The sequence below is a fragment of the Homalodisca vitripennis genome, chromosome 5 (assembly GCF_021130785.1).
Source record: "Homalodisca vitripennis isolate AUS2020 chromosome 5, UT_GWSS_2.1, whole genome shotgun sequence".
NCBI classification, from domain to species: domain Eukaryota; kingdom Metazoa; phylum Arthropoda; class Insecta; order Hemiptera; family Cicadellidae; genus Homalodisca; species Homalodisca vitripennis.
The window spans coordinates 70,734,264-70,761,511 of NC_060211.1; the positions used below are offsets into that span (position 1 = coordinate 70,734,264).

The following is a 27,248-nucleotide window of genomic DNA, read 5'->3' on the forward strand; positions in this document are numbered from 1 at the left end:
GCCCTGAGCAAGAAACCCGAGTATCGTCACCGCATACCTGATGTTGTAACCTGGGTACAAACTGGCAGCGTGGCCCCCTCCTAGTCGCCAGTTGGATTACCGGAGCACAACGATTACCATATATTACATGTAACTACTTCTCATAATTGGATATAAGGTATGTGAAAACTTTGTCTATATATAAATTTAAAAGTAAAGTAATATGTTTATACATATGAAAAATTCAACGCACAATTCATATTTTAATATGAAAATATACACGATATATCATGCTATTCTATATAAATACTGTTTCTGCATAAAAAAAATTAATATTGTTGTTCTAAGAACACATAGACTATATATTATTAAACTATTTGATATTTTGTTAGATTATTTAAAAAAATTAATTTTCTACTTTTTTTGTACGGATGTACAGCAACATTTTGTATTACTGTTTCTATTGAATAATTAAAAAGGTCTTATTGACTTATTTTACTCAATTTATAATAATCGTATGCCGTACTTAGATATTTACATATGTACCTATTCATAAGGTACTACTTATAAAACAGTTCGATATCAATTGTAGGCTAAATTTCAAGTAGTTAGTCAATAATAAAATTAGTTTGATGAAGTTTTATATTAGTGGAATTCTATATATAAATTTAATTTGAAATTTCTGGTCAATAATACAACTATACTAGTAGTACAGAAAAGGGACAAACATTAGGATCTACGTAGTCCTTTGAAAATGGACTCATTAATTATTACCGATTAAATATATACCATCATCGCCAAAGCTAATTCTTTCCCAGATTCTTGCATCCACAAGGTACTGTTTAGGCACTGGGTTTCCATCTCCTTTGGCTCCAAGTGACCTCAATAATTAACTGCTATTGAACATTCAAATTGAATCAACCCTTTCCTACCATAGCTACGTTATGTGTAACTGCTATTGGTTAGCATTTTTCCTATAAAACGGTGATAATAATTTTATTAGCACAACTCATACATTATCATATCATTCCAAAATTAAATAACGGTAGGCCAAAAATGGTTTGCTCAATTATGAATGTAACATATTTTTCGCTAATATGATGCAAATTATATTAAGATTAATTGTAACTAACTTTTTTTATAACAGCTCCAATTTTGCCTCTCCGAATCACCTCCGAATATTTTATTATGCATTAAAGTCTTTTTATATGTTCCTATTTGGGACAGAATTATAGTAATTTTCTTTTGTTCCAAATTGTTTTGTAATACCTTAAATAAAATAAAAATCTAGGGACTACTTTGTTTTTAAATATCTTTATTTTATTTTTTCACAAATTAAGGTTAAAGGATCAACTCAAAATGTTCAATTAATTATGAAAAATAAAATAAAATTACAAAAATGTAACAAAATGGACAAATTGGACAGACTTAGAGACTTAGATTTTAGTAGTGTACTCAAATGAGAAATACGCATAATAGTTAAATTAGTTAAAAGAGTAAAATGAAGACTAATATTTTATCACTTTTCAGTAATATAATATCACATGTCATGAATGATTGGTTGGTGTCATAAAAAGCTTTAAAATACAAAGTTACAGTTAGTTTTGTCAGATGTTAGGTTAGCCAGAACAATACACTATCACTGCCGTTCAGACACAACAAATAACCTTTATGTTTTTTTTTTCATGAGTGCAATTTTAAACTTTTTACAATAATTAATAAGCATAGAAAATATATATTTCCAGATCACTATTTCTCGCTTATCTGAGAAAAAGTTACAGTCAGCTCGGTAAAAGACTTCGTTGTAATATGTTTCATTCTTCGACTTCCGTTGTATCAGTTATCGATACATATCTTAACTACTAGATCAGATAACATAAAGAAATCTTAATACACCACGATTGTAAAACATGCTTTGAAATTTATTTCCTCTTCCCCCATCCCTAAAATGAGTGTTAAGTACTACAAAAAGTTAGAAACAGTAACCACATCATGATTCATTAGATGAAATACTGTCAACATTATTCAAAATCCAGTCAACGTAATTTATTACTCCAATAATATACTGGATAATTAAAAATTCTACATCAAAGGTGTACTAATTACAAATTTGCCATTCTGGATAAGTAATATTTGACTAAGTTTGCTGTTGTATAATCCACCAGAAATATTTTAGAATTGTTTTTATATTTTATGAGAAGGAAAAGGAAGTATATGCCGTTTATGGAGTATCGTTTTACGTAGCTTTATACCATATCAAGTTGTTCAAATAAAATGTATTATCTTTATTAAAATATTCGCAATACAGACGTACGCTTCGATCATATCTGACATCAAGTTTTCACCAAAGTAGGTTCAATTTCTATGAGAAATGTATAAAACGGCAATTATTTTTATTTTTCGTTTATTTGGATACCTTTTACTGATACTGACTAACGACTACCGGGCATAGTACGTGGTGATGAGGTAATCCTAGAAAGATAAGTATAAACTTAAGGAGAGGATTACACATCTCAAAATAAAGAAGGGAAATGGGTAGGTATTCCACTTTTGGACAGGCCTGGCAACAGATGTAAGCCAGTCAAAGACAGCTGTCCCCCGCCATTCCTTTGAGTAGTGTCCTGCCAAGAATCTAAACGTCTTAGTGACTGATAAACAGTGGCGATTGTTCCAATTACACATTGTAAATTAGATTTCAATGTATAGTGAGCTAAGAAACGTTCAGTCCTATTCTAAATCCAATCTCATTTAACAATATTTTAATGTAATACTTATGCATAAAGGACGTGTTTTAGATTATCTATATTTAATAAATTATTGATCTGTATATTTTGAAGTTCATAGTTTAATGGTTAAATGTAAATAAATAAATAAATATGCATACACACATGCACGCATACACACAAACGCATGTGGCTGATATTTCTTACTGTTTCAAAAAAAATCCTATTATCATACGTCATGAAATGTATTGTTTAACCGCTAGGCAAGAGGTATTTACTATCCATCATTTTTTTATTGATTCTAAGTAGTTGGTAATTTGTAAATTTGTTATAACTTAACTGAGTTTTTGTCATTTGACTTTAAAAAGTTTAAACATTCGCCATTCTTTAATAATAAAGCAATTCAAATATTTTTGAATTAACTTTATTGCTACCTATATGGCATTTTTTTTACTTTTATCTGTACTAGTTTTAGAGATATTAATGTTGTTATATCAACAATTTAAAATGCAAAAATGGTGGCTAGCGGCTCAACGACACATTTCTTGGCTTATATCTATATGACGTTTTTTGTTTGGAATGATGAGTGGTATCAACCTCAGAAGCTTGTGAACGCTCTGTTGATATACTATATTAAATAATTCAGAAATGTAATATAAAAATAAATGAAATAATTCAATTTCTTTTCATTTATTATTCCCTACATTAAAATTAGAAACTATTCTGTAACACTAAAATTAATTATTTATCATTAATATTCCTCTTATTATATTCTCCATAAACTGAATAAGGATATGTAGTACCGATTTTTAATACAGGAATCTTTCATTGTTTCAAAATAATCTGTACCTATCATTTCAATCTTATAGCATAAGATCTCTCATAGTCAACATTCTTTCATTACTGACTCTCTGATTAAGGATTCTGAAGGTTTTATGGAGTCTCTTTTATATATATATATATATATATATATATATATATATATATATATCCTCAAATTTCTTATATTTACCAGAGTGTTTAACCGTAATAACATAAGCTTTAAACTTCTTTTTGATGAAAGTAGAAAATTCGAAACTGATCAACAATAATTAGCTTCTATTCAACCAGCCAACTTTCGGATCAGCGCTGTTGTGAGACTTACAGTATACATAATAGATTTTTTTTTTGTTGGTGCCGTTTTTTACAGAACAATCCATAGTTTATGACAGCCGAGTACCAATAATTAATCATTTGGTGACACAGGAAAGAAAGCTAATAGTGTTGCTGCGGCTGGCCGTTGGAGTTTGTGTGTAGTGACTATTTGATCCCATAACTACAAGACTTTTATAGATGATTTAAGTTGACCATCATTTTTTCGTTTAATTTTTCTACCAATTATAGATATATATATATATATATATATATATATATTATAATATATATATACAAAATCAGTCTTTCTACAATTTGCATACTGCTCCAAACATGATAATCCAAATGTGTTCAAAGGTCTATATATATTCGGTGAATAAAAGCGACCTACTCTATTTTTTTCTACTTCTGGTAATATAAGAAGATATTTTGGGTAGTATCGTTAAAATATGTTATCCCTATAAAGAAATTATATGCATATGTTGGTCTAAAAATTTAACTCGGTCGAAAGCGACCACTTACGGCCACTGTTCTCTAATTCCGATCTAAGATATTGTCAATGCCGGTGGTTTCGCCATATATGTGAGTGTGAGTGTGTGTGAGTGTGTGTGTGTGTGTGTGTGTGTGTGTGTGTGTGTGTGTGTGTGTGTGTGTGTGTGTGTGTGTGTGTGTGTGTGTGTGTGTGTGTGTGTGTGTGTGTGTGTGTGTGTGTGTGTGTGTGTGTGTGTGTGTGTGTGTGTGTGTGTGTGTGTGTGTGTGTGTGTGTGTGTGTGTGTGTTCAATCTGAGAAGAAATTATGTGCATATGTTGGACTTAAAATGTTATTCTGTAGAAAGCGACTACTTACGGTAAATATTATCTAATTCCGATCTATAGTCCGATCTATAGTTCTAAATTGAAGTATAGTTCATCCAGAGTTTGTAACCCCATTTTAACCCATAAGGGCGGTTGATCTTCTTTAAAAACCTTTACTTTGGCTGTTGATAGCATAAATGCATTTCAAATTTTAAACTCTAGACCACCGGGAAGTTGCAAAAGTATTATAGGTAGCAACACTATTTTAACTTATATGGGTCGTTGAACTACATAAACACGCCTTTCCTTTTCTATTTCAATGGTGAGGCACGTTGTGTGTGAAATTATATTTTTCTGGAAGGGCGAAAAGACGAAAAACAAAAATATAGTTATGCGATTAGCAACCGCATTGCAGCTTCTACGGGTGGCTGATTTTCCTTAGAAATATTTAATTTTTCTGTTGAGAGTATGATGGCTTCTAATTTCATAGTCTTTGTCTGTCACGAATTGCTATTTTATTCGAGTCCTACTATGAGCTTGCAACCTAAAATCCCGTGATGCATTTTTTTACACTTAAAACTATTAAATTACCTGGCCTCAACCCCAATGGCCTCTAAAGGTGAAAAATATCCTTAAAACATGCATTGGTGGATAAACAGAGTGAATCTTAGTCACATGTTGAAATCAAACTTTTCATCACTATAGTGCTTTTATTAATATTTTTTTAATATACCAATTGGCTTGAGTAAACTCTGATGTAAACATTACGTATTTTATTGTTTTTTTTTTTTTATTTTACTGTTTGTTATGTTTTTATTATACTGAACTGTATGTAACATGAGGAGAAGCTTGAAAATGGAACAGAAGAAGCGAAGAGTTTTCTTTTAGATAAAAGTAGAATGCCGACAAAAACTAGTAACAAGAGGAATATGTTATTCAACAAAGTAGAAATTTGATATAAAAAAAGGGTTTTTAATATTATTTTTTTTTAAGTCATGAGATATTCGAGTGCCAAATTTCAACTTTCTGAGTTATCAGGAAGTTGAAATAGTGATAAGTGAGAGTTAAGCCTTTTATACATATAGATTAAAAGTTTGTTTGAATAATAGAGATTATTTAAACAACGATCATTTGTTATTCATTTTCCAGATAAAAATTCCATTTGAATAAACTATGGCTGATGAAGAGGCACCACCACCAGCGGAAGCGCCTCCAGAGGAAGCCCCCGCAGAAACTGGAGATGCTCCTCCTCCACCCCCGCCGGCTGAAGGCGAAGCACCTCCTGCTCCTGTTGAGGGTGGTGAGGGTGCTCCGCCACCATCAGCTGAAGGAGGGGAAGGAGCGCCTCCACCTCCACCTGCAGAAGGTGGAGAGGGTGGAGAAGCTCCTCCAGTGGAAGAAGGACCACCTCCTCCACCAGTTGACGAGGTGAGAATGCATATTTAGATCTTTTTCATTATTCAATCAAATAAATAGCACTAAATCTTAAATAAAAAATCATAAATTAAAGTGATGGATCACTAAACTATTCTAAATAATTACGTTCTTTTTACTGTAAAAACATACATTCGGTTAAATTGCAATTTATTAATTAACTAGCATCTTAAAAGATATTTAAAACTTGCATAATAATACAATTCCTATTTTTATTGTTTCAGAAAGCTTTGGCGGCAGAATTAGTAAGTTATATATATATCTTCAAATATCTAAATCTAGGTCAAGTATAACACATTCCCTAGTTATTTACTTATGTAAAAACCAGAAGTATTGCACAACATACTGTTTGTGTTGGGGATAGGAGAGGAGAGTTTTGAAGCATCGCAGTCATCAAAGAGCGTTGGTGACTGAAATCCATCAAAAAAATTTTGGCACCACTATCTGCACTACTCGTATTGGATGCTTACTAAGTTCTCCAGGAAATACAGGTGGAATTTCCTTCATCAGGCTGGAAAATACTTTCTTGATGCTTTTTCTGCTTTCTTGGCTTTAAACATTCTGGTTACATACATAGAACCATTTATCTATATCTACTGGCTTATCAGAAGCGGGTTTCAACAGAGTTTAGCACTGTCTGTCCAAAAACGTAAACTTTATATTATGCTTGACGTTGAGCTACTTCATTATGCTTTGTATCCATATTTTTTTGTCTACTTAATTGTGCAACACGCATCCATCGCTCGCCGGATAAGAGGAGATCTTTGCCTTCTTGATTGATATGAACAGGCTATGCCGACCCATATACAGCAGTACAACCGCCATGACTTTGGACCAACTAATACGCCTCTTCGGAATTTCTCACTGAATTAACCACGGTCAAATTTGTTACATATATCTCAAGGAAGTTTCGTACAGATGTTTCTACGCAGGATACCATTCTATACAATGCTCAAGGAACTTCCCCGTCGTGTTCGTCCCACCTCACTTAAGATGGTGCAATAAACTTTGTGTAGGATAATATATTTTTCTGAATGTCAGATACCTTTTAGATAAGTTTCATGAAGACAGTACAAATAGATTATTTTGACAATTCCAAGAGCAATAGCTGGTATTTAAAGTAAGAAGTTCAGGCACTTTTGTATCTAGGAGAAAATAAAACATTAATATATTATTATTATTAACAGTATTGTGCATGAGCTATAGCTTCAGGGAATGGTATTGATTATATATCTCTGAATAACATTTAACATGCCTTTAACTCTTCGTGGAATACTCAAATCAATTACTATTTTTCATACCCTTATAAAGGGTAACTTAAAGTGTTGTAACAATATATCCATCCATATCTTTACGAATATTACATATATTTGTAATACGTAAAGTTATTCCTATAGCATTTCCTATAGAACAACGCCAGACCCTAGCGCCTTGCGGCACCGCAGAATATACTCTTATTCTGAAGAATATATTATATATTAGATTATATTATATATTATATATATTTTTATTTTATAAGTTTATTATTGTACATTTTGACTCTTACGTGGGGTTAAGAACTATTTTAAGGAAATTCAATAATGTACAACATAAATTGAATATGTTTTTTTTTCTTTTTCAGAAAAAACAAAGAGAAGAGGAGGTACGTATTCATCCATCTTTTAAAATATCTTATAAATAATATTTGCTTCTAAATAAAACTGTTAAATAGTAGCTTCATTAATAAAGCGATAATAGTAAACCACATTTTTGAACATAGAATAATAACTACACTAACTTTACAAATAATTAAGGAAACAATTATTTTATAATGAGCATTATTTTACCTATTATGATATTTGTTCTGCCATCTATAATACTGTTTGCCATGTATATTTTCTATAGTGATGGCTCTGTGAGCATCATTATACAAAACTAGTTTTAACGGAATACTTTAAATAAAAATTTCCATAGCAATACTTTTATACTTATTAACCAAGGGACCTGAATCTGAATTTCATATTCGATCCAATTTACCTGTCACTCCCAAAACCCCACAGGAGACCTTAAAATGTGTAATGGGTTTCCTCAGGTACATATAAGGCTTTTTAGGACCACCCCAGGGAATAAAATAGGTAAAGATACTGTTATTGAATTTTATCTGTAGCCTTTACAGTTGACAATATTTCTGCACAAAATTTCCTTTAAATAAAAGGTTTTTCTGAGAAATTATTTTTCTTTTGTATCATATATTAACCAATTAATAGTGTTGAACAATACGATAGGCGTAATCTTTTATACAAACTTTAAAGGCGGTGCTACTTTCAAACTGCTATATGGATGATGGGATGGCATAGTTAAAACAAGTATTTATTGCAATGTGATGAAGGGATTATTTAGAAAATATATATTGGAACATTTCATTGACTAATATTAATTATTAATTTATATATCCATCTTTTGGTGATGGTCTAGGAAGCTATCAGGAAGCAGATCGCAATTGAGATGAGAAAGGCAGAGCTGCGAGCTAAGATAGAGGAAGCGTCCAAGGCTAGGCGAGCCAAGAAAGGATTTATGACTCCAGAGAGGAAGAAAAAACTTAGGGTAAGTACTCATTTAATTATGTAATAGTATCAAGTTTTATAACAACATTTTAATATCCATTTAGAGAACCCTTTATATTAACGTATTTATACTGTTGTAAATATGTTCAGCTGTTGCTGAGGAAAAAAGCCGCTGAGGAAATCAAAAAGGAACAAGAAAGGCAGGCGGAAGAGAGAATCAGGATTATAGAGGAGCGATGTGGTACACCTGAGGATTTGGATTGGGGAATGGAAGGTAACTATTGATCAGGCAATGATAATCCATCCAACAGTTTTAATATTTTATAACTGTTGCTGCTAATTTCATGTAAAAATGTGTTGATAGTAAATTGAACAATTGTTAAGTAAAATTAAACAAAGTTGTTTTCTTCTTAATTTTGAAAGGCTTAGCATCCTCGAATATATAGGCCACTACGCTTATGATATAGAGTGTAGTGGCTTGTTCTTAATATACTCTTGTAATTGAATTAACCTACTGTGGACAAGATTCTGGATGAATACCATTGGTCGTAGGTAGAACTTACTTTAGAAAGAATAAAGCTGAAAGAATCAGTGAAAATTGGTCATAAATCTTAGTGATCACCAATAATTGCACGCTTATGTCGTTGTGTACCAGCAACTTGAAGGATAGTCTTCGTGTTAAAGGTAGTTGCTATCCTGGACATAAGGGCGTGCCCTTCTTTCAGGTGTGTATGACTGAGATTAATAGATTAATATGACTGAGAATACTATCTCTTCCTCATACATCTCGACAGCAAGCGACACATACACTCAAGCTTACCCATCCAGAATATACTGCCACTCCGAAAGTAGTGCAAAGCTCCTTTTAGGACTAAGTGCAATTCCTCATCTTCTTGTCCTAAGATAAGAAAACAAAGTCCTCGTTGTTAGTGTAAATTAGATCACTGCCTACATAAGGACTAGGTATAAACCTTGCCAATCAATCATTAAAAAAGGAAGGCTGGAGATAGGAAGTTTCCACTAGAAAGAAATCGACCGCACTAGCTTCGGTGGAGAATAGGGTTCAAACTGGGATGGTAGTGAAAAGGTTCTAAAAATTAATCTTCACAGATCGTACTCACAGCGCACATTGTTTATAGCTCAAACCACTTAAAACCAAATATCAGATACTTATAGTTTTTTTTTACAAATAGTTATATCAAAACCATCCTACAACACAATAAGTCTGAAAGTAATCATAGCTAACCAAACATCATAGTTAATAACCATAAATTAATTAATAACTGTATATTACAAAACTCTAATATCTGTTTCAGATGATTTGGCTGAGATTTGCGAAGACTATTGGAATAGATGCAAACAAATCGAAAGCAAGAAATGGGATATAGAGAGGAAATTCATGTTGCAAGTTTACGCCGTTAGTATCTTGTTTTTTTCTTTTTTGAAATTTATCTGACTATAAATATAATATTAAAAATAAGTATATAAAAACTGGTTATGTGGACTAAATTCAAGTTAGTTAAAGATAAAAACACAGTTTCTAAACTAATGGCATGAGATTGTTATGGCAAGTTTGAATGAAATCAATTTGATTAAAGTATAGAAAATACTACATTTTTTAATTAAAAAGTGTTCAACAAAATATCTTTTTAAATATTTTGTATTGTATATTTAATGAAAGTTACAGTGATTCCATGTATAGTTAAAATAATATAATTTTCTCAAAGTATTTAACGGTTATTTCTTGTTTTAGATTGCCGAATTGAATGCACAAGTAAACGACCTTAGAGGAAAGTTGTAAGTAAATAATTATTTGTTTATGTTTAGGATTTTTTTTACCATATAGAAAACAAATTTGTTGCATAATGGCTTTCATTGGATTGTTTCAGAGGCGATTACGTTTAGCCTGGTAGTTAGTAAAACGTTTACTGTTATAATAATAAAAAATTGGTACAGAGTGATAAAACGTATTACTGCTCCCAATGATTAAGTATTAGAATGCATACATACTGTACAATACTCAAAGGATATGTCTAGTTAAATATTAAACTAATTGTGGCGTATAAACATTATTTAAGAACTCATTTAATCTAAAACATTACCTTTATTTATGATTATGTATTGCTTTATTACCCCTTATAATTCCAAATAATCAAATGATAATTCCCTATTTTCATAAAGTTTTATAAATAAAACACATATCATTCTCGCAAAATCGGAGACGTTCATTTTTACTAGTTTTCTAGATATTTAATATAAATATTTGAATTTTCATAAACAATGGATATAAAACATCTGAATAAAAGTATGGATACAGTTTGTGCAGCATTGCAGGCATATTTTGATAAAACAAAAAAGCTAACTAAGATTTTATTGGTTCATAAAACTAAATTATGCATTTTTATACATATAAATACAGGTAAATTTCATTACTACTTTTAGTTTTGTTTTATGTGAATATTTGAATAATAATATCTATATGTAAATTTAAGTTACCATTAATTAAAAGACGATACGGAAAATTTAATTTTAATGAAAATTTTGTATTTTTAAAATAACCTTCAGAAATCATTTAAATTAAATTTTCTTACCTTTTTATTCTTAGCGTTGTTTATACCATTAACGTAATGATTTTCATTAAAATATTTATTTCTTAAAAGAACTTCTAAACGGTTTTTGATTAAAAAAATGGCATAAACTCCATTATATTTAAAAGAGATTCTAAAATTTTATTTTGTACAAGCTGCAGGTGAAAACACGAAGGCTCGAACGTTTTCAGTGGACAACAAGAATTTTAAAACTAGTAGATACAATAGTACGAAAAATGTATTCAGTGTATTTTTAGACTCTTTCTTTCTTATCTTTAAAGGTATCAAAATAAATTGATTTGTATTAATCAAGGCAAAGTACCCTAGTATTATTTTTTATCAATTAAAGCTTTTTTGTATAAAAGATTTTATTCAAAATTTTCATATTTTTTTATACATACCAAATTATTATATTAACATTAAATAATGCAAAATTAAACAAGTAATTACTTTTTCTCCTAAATAAATATTACCATTTAATAATCATACGAAGTTTGTAAGAGGCACTAAAAATAACGCCTGTTCTGTTTTCAGCCAAAAACCAATTTTGAAGAAAGTATCGAAATACGAAAATAAGTTTGCCAAACTGCAAAGAAAAGCAGCGGAATATAACTTTAGAAACCAACTGAAGATGGTCAAAAAGCCCGAATTCATGCTTAAGGACGAAGAGGTATTATTATTATTATTATTATCTTGCTTAATTTTTATGGAAACATCCATTTAAAATACCGTTGTATGGTATTTAAATGCCTATCCTATAACATCAAACCTATTTTTACATTTTATTGTGTTTCAGAAAAAGAGAAAGGTGAGCTTTGGTTTAAGGTGGTGAGTATAATATCAAGTAAATGCGTATTTTGGTATAAAAGTATTGATTGATAAATATTTGCAGATTAAGCCTGCAATACGAAATAATAAAAAAAATTACCTAGAGAAAATATGATATTTTTTCAGTTTCAGTTAGAGATAAATATATCAAACATATAATAATATGTATTTGATTATTTACATTTATATTAGTGGTATTATTTTAGACAAACTCTGACCGTTCATTGGGTCATCTAATTAAAATAAAAATATTTGAAGTTGTGAATATTTTATGATCAATACTCCAAACATTGTACTGATCATAAAATACTAGTTTCAAAACCTGTTTTAGCCATAATTGATTTTTTTTTTTTCAGAAAATCTGGTTTAGTGAAAATAAAATACATTGCATTGAATGTGTTTTTAGGCAGAGATCAATTAAAAGATGTTTTCTTATCTCAGTTCTTTATTGAAAATTGAGTCTAACTTATTGATTAAAATTCCATTTTGATAATTACTGAACCTTAGATATTTGTCTTTAAATATTTTGGTTTATTCTCTAAAGGAAACATCTAAAACCGCTTGTAATATTTCACAACAGACACTAAAATGTGTTTAATAAAACATTTTTGATTTGCACGATTTGAAAAGTTTAAAACATTTCAGCTAGTCCTTTGATTTTTAGATCTACATACGTTTACAATATTAGGTGATAGTAGACATTTTTCACCATTTTAAGTTCTGTATTTCAAAAGCAAATTATAGTTTGAAATATGCGTTAAAACCCTTGACCAGTTTACGACAAGCTACAGAGATCTTTTGTACAGAACTATTTAGAATTAAACAGCGCGCCCAACAATCTCAAGATCATCTTCGGAGTTGACCCTGTTATTAATCTGTAATTTTCAGAAGTGTGCTCCATTGAGTTAAGTCTGCAGTTTCCTTAGTCTGTTTATTGAATTTATCAAAATGACGAGGGTTCTTACTGCCTGTTATAGTGAAGTTTATACAATGCTTTCTCAATTTCTCAGTGTCCTTCAGGAATTAGCACGTAAAATGTAATAAGTTTAAAATAGATTGTTGGTTTTTTTTATTATTCATTAATAACTTATTGATAGGTAATTTGAGTTATAAAATTTAAAAAAGTTATACTAAGCTAAACTATTAGTGCTCACTTTCATCATTAATATTTTAATGAGTTGATTCACTCATTGGAGGTCACAACGAAAAACGTCATAGAACAACCCACATCTAGATTGCTTGCCCAATCATTTAATCCTAATCATTAATAATTAAAGAAGCATATTCTTTATTTTTCGATGTACACATTACATATGTTTTAAGGGAAATAATGGTAGTTTTATATTTGCAGGAAAAAGAATTAGGCAAAATAGTGGTGTAAATAACCCATTTTTGTATGGCTTAAAATTAAACAATAATTATCGGTCTAGACCTTTATTATCCCTTATTACTCCAGATTTTAAAGTGGATTAATAACATAGTAATGACATAATGGTGTCATAAAGTGTATGTACTACTATGTCCATGTGGCTATACTGTTTTTGTGTTAATTAATTTTATTTTTAGATTTCTTAATTTTCATAATTTTTTAATACAAAATTTCTCATATATAGAATTATAAAAAATAGTCCTCGGCTCAATAATCTCTCTATAATACTAAACGTTATTAATATAAATAATTGTATATCAATAAAAATTATTAGAAATCAATGGATATTTCTATATTTTTTATTGGGGCTTAGTAGTCTTCTAGTTATAGAAACAGACAAACTTTTATTTTATGGAATTTTCTGGTACCAGTCATTTCTTTGACAACTGTAGTTCTATTCCTGCGTTGTGCTATTACTACTCCTACAGGAATAGTAGTCAGTGAAATTCACCTTCGACAAACAAACGTAAATTTAGTTGTTTACTAATGGCACGTGGTTCAAAATATTAAAAGAGAACAAAAATATATTTAAGCAAAATTATTACACTTTTAATGAATTAAGTACAACATACTTGAGGAAATGCTAGAGTTTCAACTAAGGAGTATTGATAGAATGAGAGTAAGCCTCCTGCAATACTTGCTACAACAGGATGCTGAAGAAAAGAAGGCGGCAGAAGAAAAAGCGGCTGCAGCAGCTGAAGGAGCAGAAGGTGCACCAGCCGAAGGGGCAGAAGGAGCGCCAGCAGCAGAAGGTGCCCCTGGTCCCGAAGGAGAAAAGCCGGAGGGTAAGTAACTTCTAACGTTTATAGTTTACTATTTTACTAAATGTATGAGCGGAACAATGAGGGAAGTTTCTGATACATAATAGTCCCAAATACATAAATAATCAAGTTCTTTAATCACAAGCAATTATTTTACTGAAGCACTTTTAACTCAGGTGCTCCTGCAGAAGGTCAACCACCTGCAGAAGGAGCTGCCCCAGCTGAAGGTGCTCCTGCTGAAGCTGCACCCGAGGCTGAAGCTCCACCTCCTGAACCAGTGGAACCTCCACCACCACCGGAACCAGAACACACCGAAGAAGGTCTGTAAAATAAAAGATTCGTTTTAATCTCTCCCACCAACTATCAAAGATTCTTGTTTATTTTATTAATTGGATTTTCTTAATGTGGATAGAATTATGGATGTACATCAAGGAAGCCGTCACGAACGCCTGCCCAATGACCATTGATGACCTTGTCAAGAAGATGATAGACTGTGTTCAGGCTGTACCACAAGGGTACCTCAAACCTGTCGTGGAAGCTTCTATCAAGAGATCTCAAAGCTTGGACCTTGGTGGCCTTGGTAAGTCAGTTATTCTACACTTACAGTGTTTTACATTTACTTTAATTCAAATCCCTACAGAAGGGTAACTTAAAGACAAGACATTTTACTAGAATTCCCAAACAAAAACATATGTATAACTATATAACACCAAGAAAAACCAAGTTATATAGAAGACCAAACTAAAGGCTGGAACCAAATAAATTAGTTGGTAAGTTTAACTTTAACAAAGTATTTTACTCTCTACTTTCTAATGTATAGCAAACTATAAATTTTCAAAGCGATATTTTTGCAATAGTATATTTACAATAACACTTACTTACAATCCGCTAGTAATGATCATTTCTGTCATCATCTCTTGAATGCATTGACTAGCATAGCTTGACTAGCACCAAATCATCTTTGACGATTCTCATTAACACGCATTGAGAGCGTTATGTTTCTATATGCAATGAACCTTTAGCTCTTTCAATTTTCCTACCTTTTAATATTTCCATTATTGAATATAATAATCTAATAAACTCTTTTAAATTCAATGGTTTCAATTTAGGTTTTCGGACCTGAAACTATCTTATTACTAATGATTCTTGAACGTTTGGAACGTGGATTTCATTGCTTCCATGACGACTAAGGGTAAAGTTTTATCGTGTTTGAAACCCTTGTTTCTGTTTAGTCTGTCTCTTTGGCCAAGTAGTGGGAGGCATATTTCATGTCTGGAATTTGATGTACGCTTTTTTATACTTGTGTATAATAATATATTACACCACATGTCACGTAACAGGTTTGCTGAAGTTCAATGCAAAATTTCAGATCTTTAGCTCTTTTCATTATAGACGAAAGAACGAAAATAAATACATAAAATAAGTTTGTACATTCCCTGGGCAAACGAAAAATAAATTTGGTCAGCCTACATAATGATAAACTAAATAAACACTCCACCAAATTCCAAAGTTGGTTATGTATAAGTGTCACTCTTGTTTATGTATAAATTAAGTTTCATAAAAAATGTAAAGTCTATAGATTAAATCTCTCTCAAGATATCTTGCCACGTGATACATTCATACTTTTTTGTTTAAATTGTGTTTCATATCAGTTTTTTAATATTAAAAGTCTACACACTAAGTCACAATAAAAGTAGGATGTATGCTTGGGGGAGTAAGGTCTACATGTAGAAATTTCATACTAAAATCTCTTATGGACGTACTTTATTTGTTCATAAATTTGTTTATTCTGCTATTATCTCCTTCCCTTAATAGTTATCCATAAGATCAATAAACATTTTCCGTTAACGTGAAGCCAAATCTCATGGAGTGACATGGAACATTATAAAACTCTGTGTTCCTCATATATAAATGAAGCTTCACGCACAACTTCAATTTTAAAGGTTTATCTGTTACGTGCAAATAGACAGACATATAATTTATTGACCCTTGAATGATAGGCTTCGCCGTTCAGCCAATAAGTCAAGTAGCGATACAACATACCTGCCAACAGCTATAATATAGCACAGTATGAACATATAAAACTTAAGTAATACACTCAACAAGAGATTATTCTAGTAATTATTCAAAAGGACATATTTGTATGAATGTATATTTCAGTTACTAAGAAAATGTGATATTATTTATCTGGAAGTTATAACAATGAACCTCTTTCCTATTCTGGAAAAAACTTTATACGTTGTATAATGTGTACAGCCTTAGGAGAAGCACCACCAGCTGAAGGGGCAGCACCGCCTGCAGAAGGAGCACCTGCCCCTGCTGCAGAAGGAGCGCCAGCCCCAACTGCAGATGGAGCACCAGCACCTACTGCTGAAGGGACGCCTGCTCCTGCGGCTGAAGGCACTGCTGCCCCAGCTGCTGAAGGAGCTCCAGCCGCACCACCTGCTGAGGGTGCACCCACTGAGGGAGCTCCTGCACCAGCTCCAAGTGCTGAAGCACCTGCAGCAGCAGAAGCCGCACCTGCTCCGGCAGAGACTGCTCCAGCTCCGGCTGTCGCTCCACCAGCAGATTCTGCTCCGGCGCCAGCTGAGGCTCCTCCTGCACCTGCAGAAGCTGCACCGGCACCTGCAGAAGCTCCACCTGCACCTGCTGAATCTGCACCTCCATCCGAAGCCCCTCCGGCGGACTCGGCCCCAACAGAAGTGTCAGCCCAAGGTATAATAGCATATTGTAAAGTATATTTGTACCGTTATTATGTAGTATATTGCCTGTTTTTCCATTTACTTTCACAAGATTTAAACTACAAAACTGTGTATAAACATCCCTTTTTGTTTATGAACTACGACCTTTTGATAAAAGGTAACGTCTTACGTTGATCAAATCTATATATTTATTGTAAACCATTTATGTTTCAGCTTCTATGGGTAGGAGAATGACAATCCTTAGTAATCCCTTAGGATGGGGTTCAGTTGCAATTAATGATTAGATTCGAATTACCTGATCCGACTAGTCCAACTGCGCCGAAAGAGCTCAATCAAATAAGAGGTGAGGTGACAGTGTTCCATGGGGGATGATGATTGACATATGTTGCTCCAAAATGTGTAATTATACTTTTGTACATTTATAATTATAAAATACTCGATACTAAGGGTAGTAAGTGACATTTTTCTTCTTTTAATGTCTTTCTACTAGGCTTTAAATCATAATAGAACCTCCCATTCTAACTACTGTACAGTAATACGTAATTAAATCTTACTTACCAATATAATTGATTAATCAATCAATAAATTTTGTACATATACCCACAAAACTTGTTTTTTATGTTTAGTATATTTTGCATTTTGTCACCATTAGTCGTGATTTCTTTTTCAATCAAAACCAAATAAATACGACATAAATGTATGTAAATGCGTCTAAAGGCATAAATCAACTATACCTTCGGAATTACAAAATCTGTTTAATATAGTCAAACCATTACCATTAAATCTGTTGTTTTATTCATAGTTGAATTTTTTTTATTCAAAAATGCTTTAGCTAGATATTTTTACCTCAGGAAAATACTTTTAAACTTAAAGCAATAATCAATCACTCATCTGAAATATAATCCTAACAATCTAGAGAGATGAATTGTTTTTACCGTAGAGAATGACATGGATTATACAAATATACAGTATAGTCCGAAATGTTGCAACCATGTGACCACCTGGAAACACTATACATATAACATAATTTTAGATATTCTAACAAAAATCTTGAAAAATATACAGTACTAACACGATCATGTTAATATGTAAATACACAGTGTATATAGCATTTTTGGCACGATATCTGACAGAGATGAATATTATAAATCAGAATAACATTTATAATCACACATTCTTTAATTATCTCTGTAACCGACCTCTCAACAAATAAGACACTTGTGTAATAATTTAATTTAAATAAGTTTATATCTTTATTGTAATAGTGTATATTGATATAATCTCTTACGAACTATTTTTAAAACAAAAATATTTCCTGAGTTGAACGAAATATTTGTTAAAAAATAAAAATAAACTTATTGTGTTATACTACAAACTTTAATTTATATTAAATTTAGCAAAATTCGGAGACAATATCTATTTATTTAACGTATATACATAACATATGAATAAATAAATATAATTGTGCATAAATATCGGATTTATTTCAGTTCATTTATCAGTATGACAAAAAACTAAACTACTAATTCAATTGTGGTTTACAATCTAAAAGTCTTGCCAATACTTTTAAAGCTATATTATTTATATAAAACCCATAACTTTGAAACAAATTTGTAACAAAGTTATCACACGCCAGCTTATTCATTAAACAAGTATAAAATTAGTGATTTAAAAGAAATTTTATTATAATATTGGTTTTATATTAAAATTTATATCAAAAAAATTGATACATATCTGTCAATCATCCGCTCTAATACTGATCACCTCGTCTCTTATTTGGTTAATTGCTAAAACAATATTCATAAATCCTCAGAATAAGTCAAATGTGTGCTTTTTTCCAGTGTACGTTTTGTGATGTTTTTAATACTGCACATTGCAAATTAATTTTACTAATAACAAATAATAATTATACTCTTCGAGGATTGGATATAAAAACTTTGCATGGACTTGTACATATTAAACTCGTAGTTTTTATAGCGAGTTTATTATTGGTTTGTTTAATTGTAACTAAAGTGTGCCACACCTAACACAAAACTGATATAGCATGTTATCTATGATATATTAATTCTCTGGTTACGTTACTGTTACAATTATAACACGTTACTGCTATATTGTACTAATAATAAAATATATTTAGTAACTCGCATGTTAATCAAATGTACTGTTTTTAAGACTTAATGCTCCAATCTAGAAGGGGTATATATGAAGGTTTAACCATGGAATCCAAGATTTGATCTCTTCAAAGGATAGGAGAATAGGCAGATATCCCTAGATCCTCTAGTCTACCAAGCTGGAAGGCTATGTGGAGTGTACTGCTGTTAGGTGTTTTCTCCCTCTAGCAAGATGGAAATACGAGCTGGAAGAATCGCAACGGCTGACGTTTCTAGTCTAATGAGGTTGACGAATTGGCGAAATATACTGTAAATAGATGCCTTTTCCCTCCATCGGGGAAAAAGATGAGTTGGAGACAGCGCAACGACTAGCTTTTTAGTCTAATGATGTGGAACAGAAGGCAAAAGGTACTGTAATTAGACATTTTCTCCCTGTAATAGGTGACAAATGAGCTGCAGATAGCGCCACTGTTGGAATTTCTTATACAAGGAGGTTTAAGAGTAGGTTTTTTTGTAACTAGATGCTCTCTCCCTCAAACATGTGGAAAAATGACTTGGAGGAAACGCAATGGCTAGCTTTTCTTGACAAATGAGGGAAAATAGTAGGAAAAGTGTGTTGTAATTAGATTTCTTTCCTTCAGGAAACGTCGCAATCGTTTGTTTCTATAGTCTAATGGATAGAAGAGTAGGCGGTGTGTACTCCAATCAGGAGCTCCCTCCTACTAATAGGGTGGAAATATGAGTTGGAAACAGCTCAACTGCTACCTTATCTAGTCTAATAAGGTGAAAGAATAGATGGTGTAATACAAATTAAATGCTTTCTCTCTATTGCAGATGGAAAGCTCTGCTGAAGATAACCAGAGTTCCAGTTTTATATTCTAATTAGGTGCAAGAGTAGGCGAAGTGTATTGTATTTAGATGCTCTCTCCCTATAAACAGGTGGAAGATGAAATTAGACATCGCAACTGCTAGCTCCTTTAGTCTAGTGAGTAGACAGAGTATTCTGGATAGAGCGCATCCGCTTGCTCTTCTTGTCTAGTAGGGTAGAGGATTGGACAGAGTATTAGGTTTTCTCTGCCTCCAACAGAGTGGAAATATAAGTTGGGTACACCATAACTGTTAGCTTTTCTAGTCTAATTAGATGGAAGAGTAGTCAAAGTTTACTACAATAAGATTATTTATCTCACAAACAGATAACAAGTTTCTGCTAAAGTGGAAGAGGTGGTGGTTTATACTGCAATTAGATGTTTTCTCCCTCTAGGTAGTGACAAGATGAGCTGGAGAAAGTGAGACACATCAGCGGATAGCTTTTCTAGTCTAATGAAATGAAAGAGTAGGAGGTATGTACAAATGCTTTCTCCCTCTAACGTGTGGGAAAATAAGGTGGAGACATCAACTGCTAGCTTATCGAGTGTAATAAGGTGGAAGAATAGAATAAGTGTGCTGTAATTATTTGATTTCTCCCTCTAACAGGTCGAAAATGAGGTGGAGACAATGCACGGGTTAGTTTTTCTAGTAAGTTGGTAGAATAGGCGGAGTGTACTGTAATTAGTAGCAGTCTCTCTATAACAGAGTGGAAACACGATCTGGGGATATCACTTGCTCTTCTTTTCTACTAAAGAGGGTGGTGTATACTACAATTGTTTTCTCCCTCTAGTAGGTGGTGAGATGAACTAGAGAAATCTCTACTAAAAGCCTTTCTTTTGTAATAAGGTAGCAGAGTAGGCGAATTTTTCTGTAATTAGACAGTTTCTCTCTCTAACACGTTCAAAGATGAATTGGAGACAGCATAACGGCAGTCTTGCTGCCTAATGGGATGAGAGTGTAGGAGACAGCGCAACTGCTAGCACCTTTAGTTTAATAAGTTGGAAGGGTAGGTGTAGTGCAGTGTAATGAAGTAATTTTTAAATCTTGTAAAGTTGAAAGATTTGCTGGAGATAGCGTAACTGCTAGCTTTTCTAGTCTAATGAGGTAAATAATAGGTGAAATGTACTGTAGTTAGATACTTTCTCCCTTTACAGGTGGAAGATGAAGAGGAGACAGCGCAACTGGTAGCTTTATTTATTATAATGAGTTAAAAGGGTTGAAAGAGTGTTATATTAATATGTGCTATCTCCCTCTAAAATATTGAAAATATGATCTAGTTATCACAGCCGCTACCTCTTCTAGTCTACTAAAGTTGAAGAGTGGGCAAATGTATATTGCAATTAACTGCTTCCAAGTCCGTGTACTGGGGGGGTAGGATAGATTAAGAAATGATTCTTTCTTTAGCTATAAGAAAAGAATGGTGTATTGAGTTCACCAGAGCAAACTTACAAAAGGTATTTAATATTCAAGTTTTAAAATGATTCTTGTTTTAAATATTTATTGTTCTATGGTTGTAGAAAGTAATTAGTGTAAGTTTGGATAATCATTTCAGAGTTACTTTGTGTTACATGGTGCTTTAACAGTATTAAATTATTTCATTTTACGCGTTCATATGTCAGGAGTATAACTGCAGGAACTGAATAAATTAGAGTGGAGACTGCAAAGCTCGGGTTTTGTTTTCAGTTAGAGATACAGTAAAAATAAAATCCATGATTATCAGTCTCGTTATGCAACTCTACTTCTATATTAGACGTTACAATTGGTTTCACAGGAATTTAATGTGGTTTATATTTAAGACAAAAATCTATATATTTATTAATGACCTGACAAGTAGTTCTTGAAATCGTGTTGGTGTCTGTCTGTCTATACGTTCAATAACTCTTGATATGAACGTTTCAGGAACGTGACACTTTGGTACATAAGATATTTGTGGTCTAAGGAACAAAATTAGGGTAAAAAGGTTCAATAATCCTTACAATGGTTAGTCGGTTCGGTAAACATTCGTAACGTTCTGTAAGTTCCTTTTATATGGTCAGTTTATGTTTATATACTGATTAATCTTCTCCTATTATTTCTATCACTATGGCGGATTTTTCTAGACCCATATCTGCAATCACCTGGATTATTCCTTAATTTCTTTGAACGAAGTGAAATGAAAAATGCCTTTATTAAAGAGGCGGAGTTAGGGCTATTAAGCCCTCTCTACTACTCAACCTCATATTGTATACAGAAAATTTACAATAGTTTAATACAATTGTGGTAAATAATTAACTTATTAATAAAATAAAAACCCAAAAATGCTTAACGTATACAAAATTAAATTGTCTTAAAGTAAAAATCTATATATTTCAATGAATACTTAAAATACAAAAGAAAAACTTTATACATTTTATGACAAATACAAGATAATTCAAAATGAAGAGCAAGAAGAAAGAAACATTCAATCACTCTAACACAACGATTGACCACATAACCATAACAAGCAGCACCATCCGTGCTGCCACCCCCACAGGCCCCTCAGCAGCAAGCCCCTAACTCTCGCCTCGAAGCGTGCACGGTCCTCAATACATCTGGTATAATCGGGGACAGCGTTCCAAAGGCGACAAGCGTAAACAGTAAATTACTTAATAAAAATTGTTGAACGATGAATTGTAATTGATAGTAATGTGGCTCCCATTCTTATATAGTCGTTTGAAATGAAATGTGTTAAAAGAATTAATAGTAGAGAAAAGTTTTTAATATACACTAAACTAGTAGTTTGTTGTGTGGTTGTGCACATACAACAAACACGATTGAAATACTTAATATTTATTTACGTGAATTTTATAAAAAAGAATTATATTCTTTGTTTGTAATAACGGTGATAGAAGTTTACTTTGTATTTTTAACTAAAGACCATTTTTAAACTAAAGAGCTAATCATTGTTTTCCTTAAATGTATCCACAAGATAAAATAAAATAATTTCTATTTGATCTAAGAACAAACTCTGATTCTAGTAAAGAATAGTAAAGACCACTAACATATTTAAAAGTTTTTTTCACATTACCACCAGCAAATTATCTTTGGAATATTATCCATCAAAATATGACATTTCACGGCACTCACAAACACTAGGATATTTAATTATAGTAGCCGTGTGTATTAAATAACACAAAATGGTCTTAAAACAATGGGAATTAAATGTTCTAATTAGATATATGGATGGAATACACAGGTAAAACAGAAAATCAGTCGGCAAAGCATCAGCTTTGGTGTAAGCATATAACAAAATTGAACATGTTATTTGTTTATATCACACACCAAGGTAAGATTATAAGTGTATTTTACCCATGAAAAGATTTTAAATATTAAATATTTAATTAACTAAGTTTTTAATCAAAAGTGAATACGTTAATTACGTTTTAATAACCGATTATTTATTAGAAATTGTATTCTAAAATATTAAATAATAGCAAAGGTTCTCAGATATTTTAGACATTCCCGAAAACAGATACATCCTAAACAAAAAACAATATCTCTATTTGAAGTTTAGATATAGATGTTTATTGCAGTCACGAAATCATGCTTATTAGTTAAAAATTAGCTCAGAATAATATAAGAAACACGTATATAAGCTATTTTCTTAAACAAGACTCTATGACTGAAGCCTTAATACATAATTTATAATCTATAGTAAACATTTAAAAACTGAAATAACAGAAGTAAAAAAGATTATACTCCACTGACAAAAATATTTAACTGTAAAGGTAATCCTGTGGAAGATATAAGGGTACAATTATTGATCGTGAGCATTTAAATCATAAATAAATCATAATAGATCCTATAAGTGTTGCAGAAGAACTATATATAGATTTTGTCAATGTACAGTCAAGCCCAAATAAGTACACCCATATTCAAAAATAGATTAACTTTATTTTTTATCTCTCCGTCGTCATCTGATGAAATCCTAGTAGTTACAACCAATTAATAAAACGATAAATCTTGTGATTTTGAAAACATTATTTGTTGTAGATCAAATTGTTCTATTTTCGTTCATATTAAAATATTTGTTTTTTAAGAATTCTAATTTTTTTTTAACCAAGTCATAACATAATGATATGTATGTGTAGGAACAGTTAGACTACATGTGTTAATATAGAAAATATCTGATTAGTTTATTTTCTTTGCTTACAAATTTATTTATTATGCTATTTTCTAGTTGCGACCATGTTTACACATAACAACAATGTAAAGATATTCTCTAACATTCACCAAAGTTCTATGGAGTGACATGTATCATCAAAGAACTCCGTGTTCCTCATATATAAATGAGGCTTCATGCGAAATTTCAAGTCTTTAGGTCAATTCAGTTTTAAGATTTCCTGCGGATAGGTAGAAGGACGGTCAATCAAAAAGGAATTTTTACATCCCATACAGCAGGCAAAATAGAAAATTTGTCAGTCTACTGAGTTATAGCCTTCATTGACGCTTAGCCAAATTCCATGTTTGGACATGCACCGTCGTAGATCTTTATATCTACATTCTTGTGCATGTAAATATAAAGTTTCAAGCCAAATTTAAACTCAGCAGATGAAATCTATCTCGAGGTTTCTTGCGAGATAATGCATTCCCATTTTGTTCATTAAATTAGGTTTTAGAGCAGTGTTTAAATAATAAATATTCCGTTGAGCTAAAGAGAGTACTAAAGCGTAAGAGTACACTAAAATCAAATCTTATCACCAAGTTTTAAACTAATTTTCAGTTTTTTCTTTATACTCTATGAATAAAAGTCACATTATGAAATCTCAAATTATTGGAATCAGTTTGTTTAAAAATTTATTTATTTAATAGCCAACTCATTGATTCAGATGTTTAATATAAGAAGATTAACCGTTAAATATTGGTTCAGGTTACACTAAAACGAGGTAGGCGTACACCACACCACGTGTCGCTTAACAGGTTTCGCTAATGTTGCATGCAAAATTTAAAAGCCATAACTCATTCATACTCGAATTTTCTGCGGAGAAGTACATTGGCAGGAAATCGGACAGAAAAATGTCCATGGCTCAATTCATCCTTGAGGATATCTCGCGGAAAACAGACAGAAAAACACTTTTCCAGGCATCTTGACTAAGCAAATATACAAAATGTAAAGTTTATAACTGTATTCATTCTAGATATATCACCCCGAGTTATATTTTTATAGAATATGAGGTCTTACCAAATATTACATGTTAAAATATCGCATGAGTCTACACAGTCTGTTTCATTACAATTGTCATTTTGTAGTTAGCACAAAAATTTTTTAGTATTAAGTTGAAAAATGGTTATTTGAAAATAGTGATATCAGTTTCTTAAACAATACTCTTGTATAATTATTTATTGTTTGTCACCTTATTTATTGGTTTCTCGTCGTTATATTTAATTTGTTAAACTGTTGAAGTGTGTGTATTTATTTATTACCTCACTGTTATATTTATATGTGTGTTATATTTATTTTTATATCTGTTGCTGTTAAATGTTTAATGTTCGTTTCCTTATTATAGTAACAAGAGAAAGATTTAATATCTAATCAATCGAAAGTACATTAGTCAAATAAGGCAATTTGTATTGATAAAATTAAATAAAGTGATTAGCAGAAGGCACGGAGTGAGCAGTCTATAAAGAAGAGTTTGGACTCTAGCTAATAAACATTTTTTTCTATTATTGCGTTGCCACACTACTGGATGAAGTGGCAGTGTATATTCCTAGAATGTAGATTGTTGTAAAACCGTATTTTTGTGGAGGAATAAACTCATTATTTCATTCATTTCATTATTTCAATTAAAAATTGTATTTGTATTGTGATTTTTTCGTTGCTACCATGGTTGCCCATAATACCAATGTAAACATATTCCCTAACGCTTAGCCAAATCCCATGAAGAGACATACACCATCACTGAACTCTGTGTTTGCTAATTTAGAAACTGCAAAATACATTTAACACAATATATCAAGTCTATAGTTCGTTTTGGAGATATCGTCCGAAGCATGCATAAATGAACTTTACCAGCCCTCGCGTGAAGCTCTGCTAAAGGTCAGCCAATTACAATAGCGCGCGCATCCACACTATTCACTAAGTTCACAACATCGTAGAAATAAAATCGTGAAGACTTATTACTTGTAATTAGTTAGTATTACGATTAGAGGCTAAGAATCAACTGTCATTGTATCAATAATATAATGTATTTACACATATGTACTTCTGCTGTTTCAGCTTGATGTACTCGAAATTTCGTCCGATTCGACTTCACTTTGGCTGTTTTGACTTCGTGATGCATGCAAGTTACCGTGAAATCGCTGAAGTGATTCAATATTCAACTGAATATTCGTTTGAAGATTTTATTGTACTTCATAACTAAATCTAGTGATTCATATGATGTTTTAATGTTTTTTAACAATATGAATAACAATAAAAATCGACCACATTATATTATTACTTTTATTCTTAGAAAGCCCTATTCACCTCATTCCTATACTGAAGACTCCTATATTGAGTAAAATCTAGACCACATGAATTTGGAATTAAAGATTCTTAGAGCAATTGGAAAATACTTAAAATTCAATGTAATTAATAATAAATATATTAAATCCTAAAGATTCTACTTTATTTGTTTACTTTATTATCAAAATTATACCTATCTCCTAAATGTACGCAAAATGGGTTTGGAAAAATAATAGTACTATTCAGTTTATTAACACGCATTGTGTTGGGTTGACAAGAGCTACTAAACACAATAAAATCATTTCTTATAAACGATGTTTTTTCACGTCTGTTTTAGATGAGTACATACTAGAACTGAGCTTCGCTATATGTAAAATGGAATAAATATGATTAATAAGCTGATCATTTAAACAATACGAGTATTCATAATTAAAGAATTCTATAGTGAGAACATTAAACATATTCAGACCTTCTCATTAAGCAAACTATCTCATATTATAATATCATCTGTTTTAGGCTTAATTCTCATGAGTGAAAATAATTAATTGGTTAACTAAAACATAGTGTATTTTAAAAGTTCGTTGTGTCTGTATAACCCGTTTAAAAAACCTGAAGTAAAAGTACAACCACTTAAAACATTAAATTTTCCATATAAAATGCAAGTACTAACAAGTGTAGCTTACAAGCTTCACGCCTTTAAGTGTTATAAGTTAAATGTACTTTAAACAAAATATGAATATGTTGAAAGGTTAGGCGAAAAAGAAATTGTTAACTAGCGTGTTCACCATTTTTAAGTAAAAGCTATGTTGAGCTCCCTCAAATTCTGAGCTATTGAGACAGAATGCCTCATTTATAAGACACAGCAATCTAAGATACCGTTTAAATTTCATT

At 31.5% G+C, this 27,248-nt stretch overlaps 1 protein-coding gene across 2 annotated transcripts; it reads left to right on the forward strand.

Moving 5' to 3' along the window:
* On the forward strand, positions 1 to 26,343 carry LOC124362333 (tropomyosin-1, isoforms 33/34-like). 2 transcript variants are annotated; one of them, XR_006922454.1, is made up of 16 exons: positions 1 to 157; positions 5,781 to 6,059; positions 6,290 to 6,310; positions 7,687 to 7,707; positions 8,520 to 8,648; positions 8,759 to 8,882; positions 9,925 to 10,025; positions 10,362 to 10,405; positions 11,731 to 11,866; positions 11,993 to 12,004; positions 14,103 to 14,238; positions 14,391 to 14,534; positions 14,627 to 14,794; positions 16,471 to 16,929; positions 17,130 to 17,259; positions 26,130 to 26,343. XR_006922454.1 is itself a non-coding variant. In XM_046816751.1 (15 exons), the coding sequence occupies exons 2-15, from the start codon at positions 5,805 to 5,807 to the stop codon at positions 26,132 to 26,134; spliced, it is 1,755 nt and encodes a 584-aa protein (XP_046672707.1). In that variant the 5' UTR covers positions 1 to 157; positions 5,781 to 5,804; the 3' UTR covers positions 26,135 to 26,343. The 2 variants fall into 2 exon arrangements, 1 of the variants encoding a protein (XP_046672707.1); XM_046816751.1 differs by lacking the exon at positions 17,130 to 17,259.
* The last annotated feature ends 905 nt before the right edge of the window (positions 26,344 to 27,248 follow it).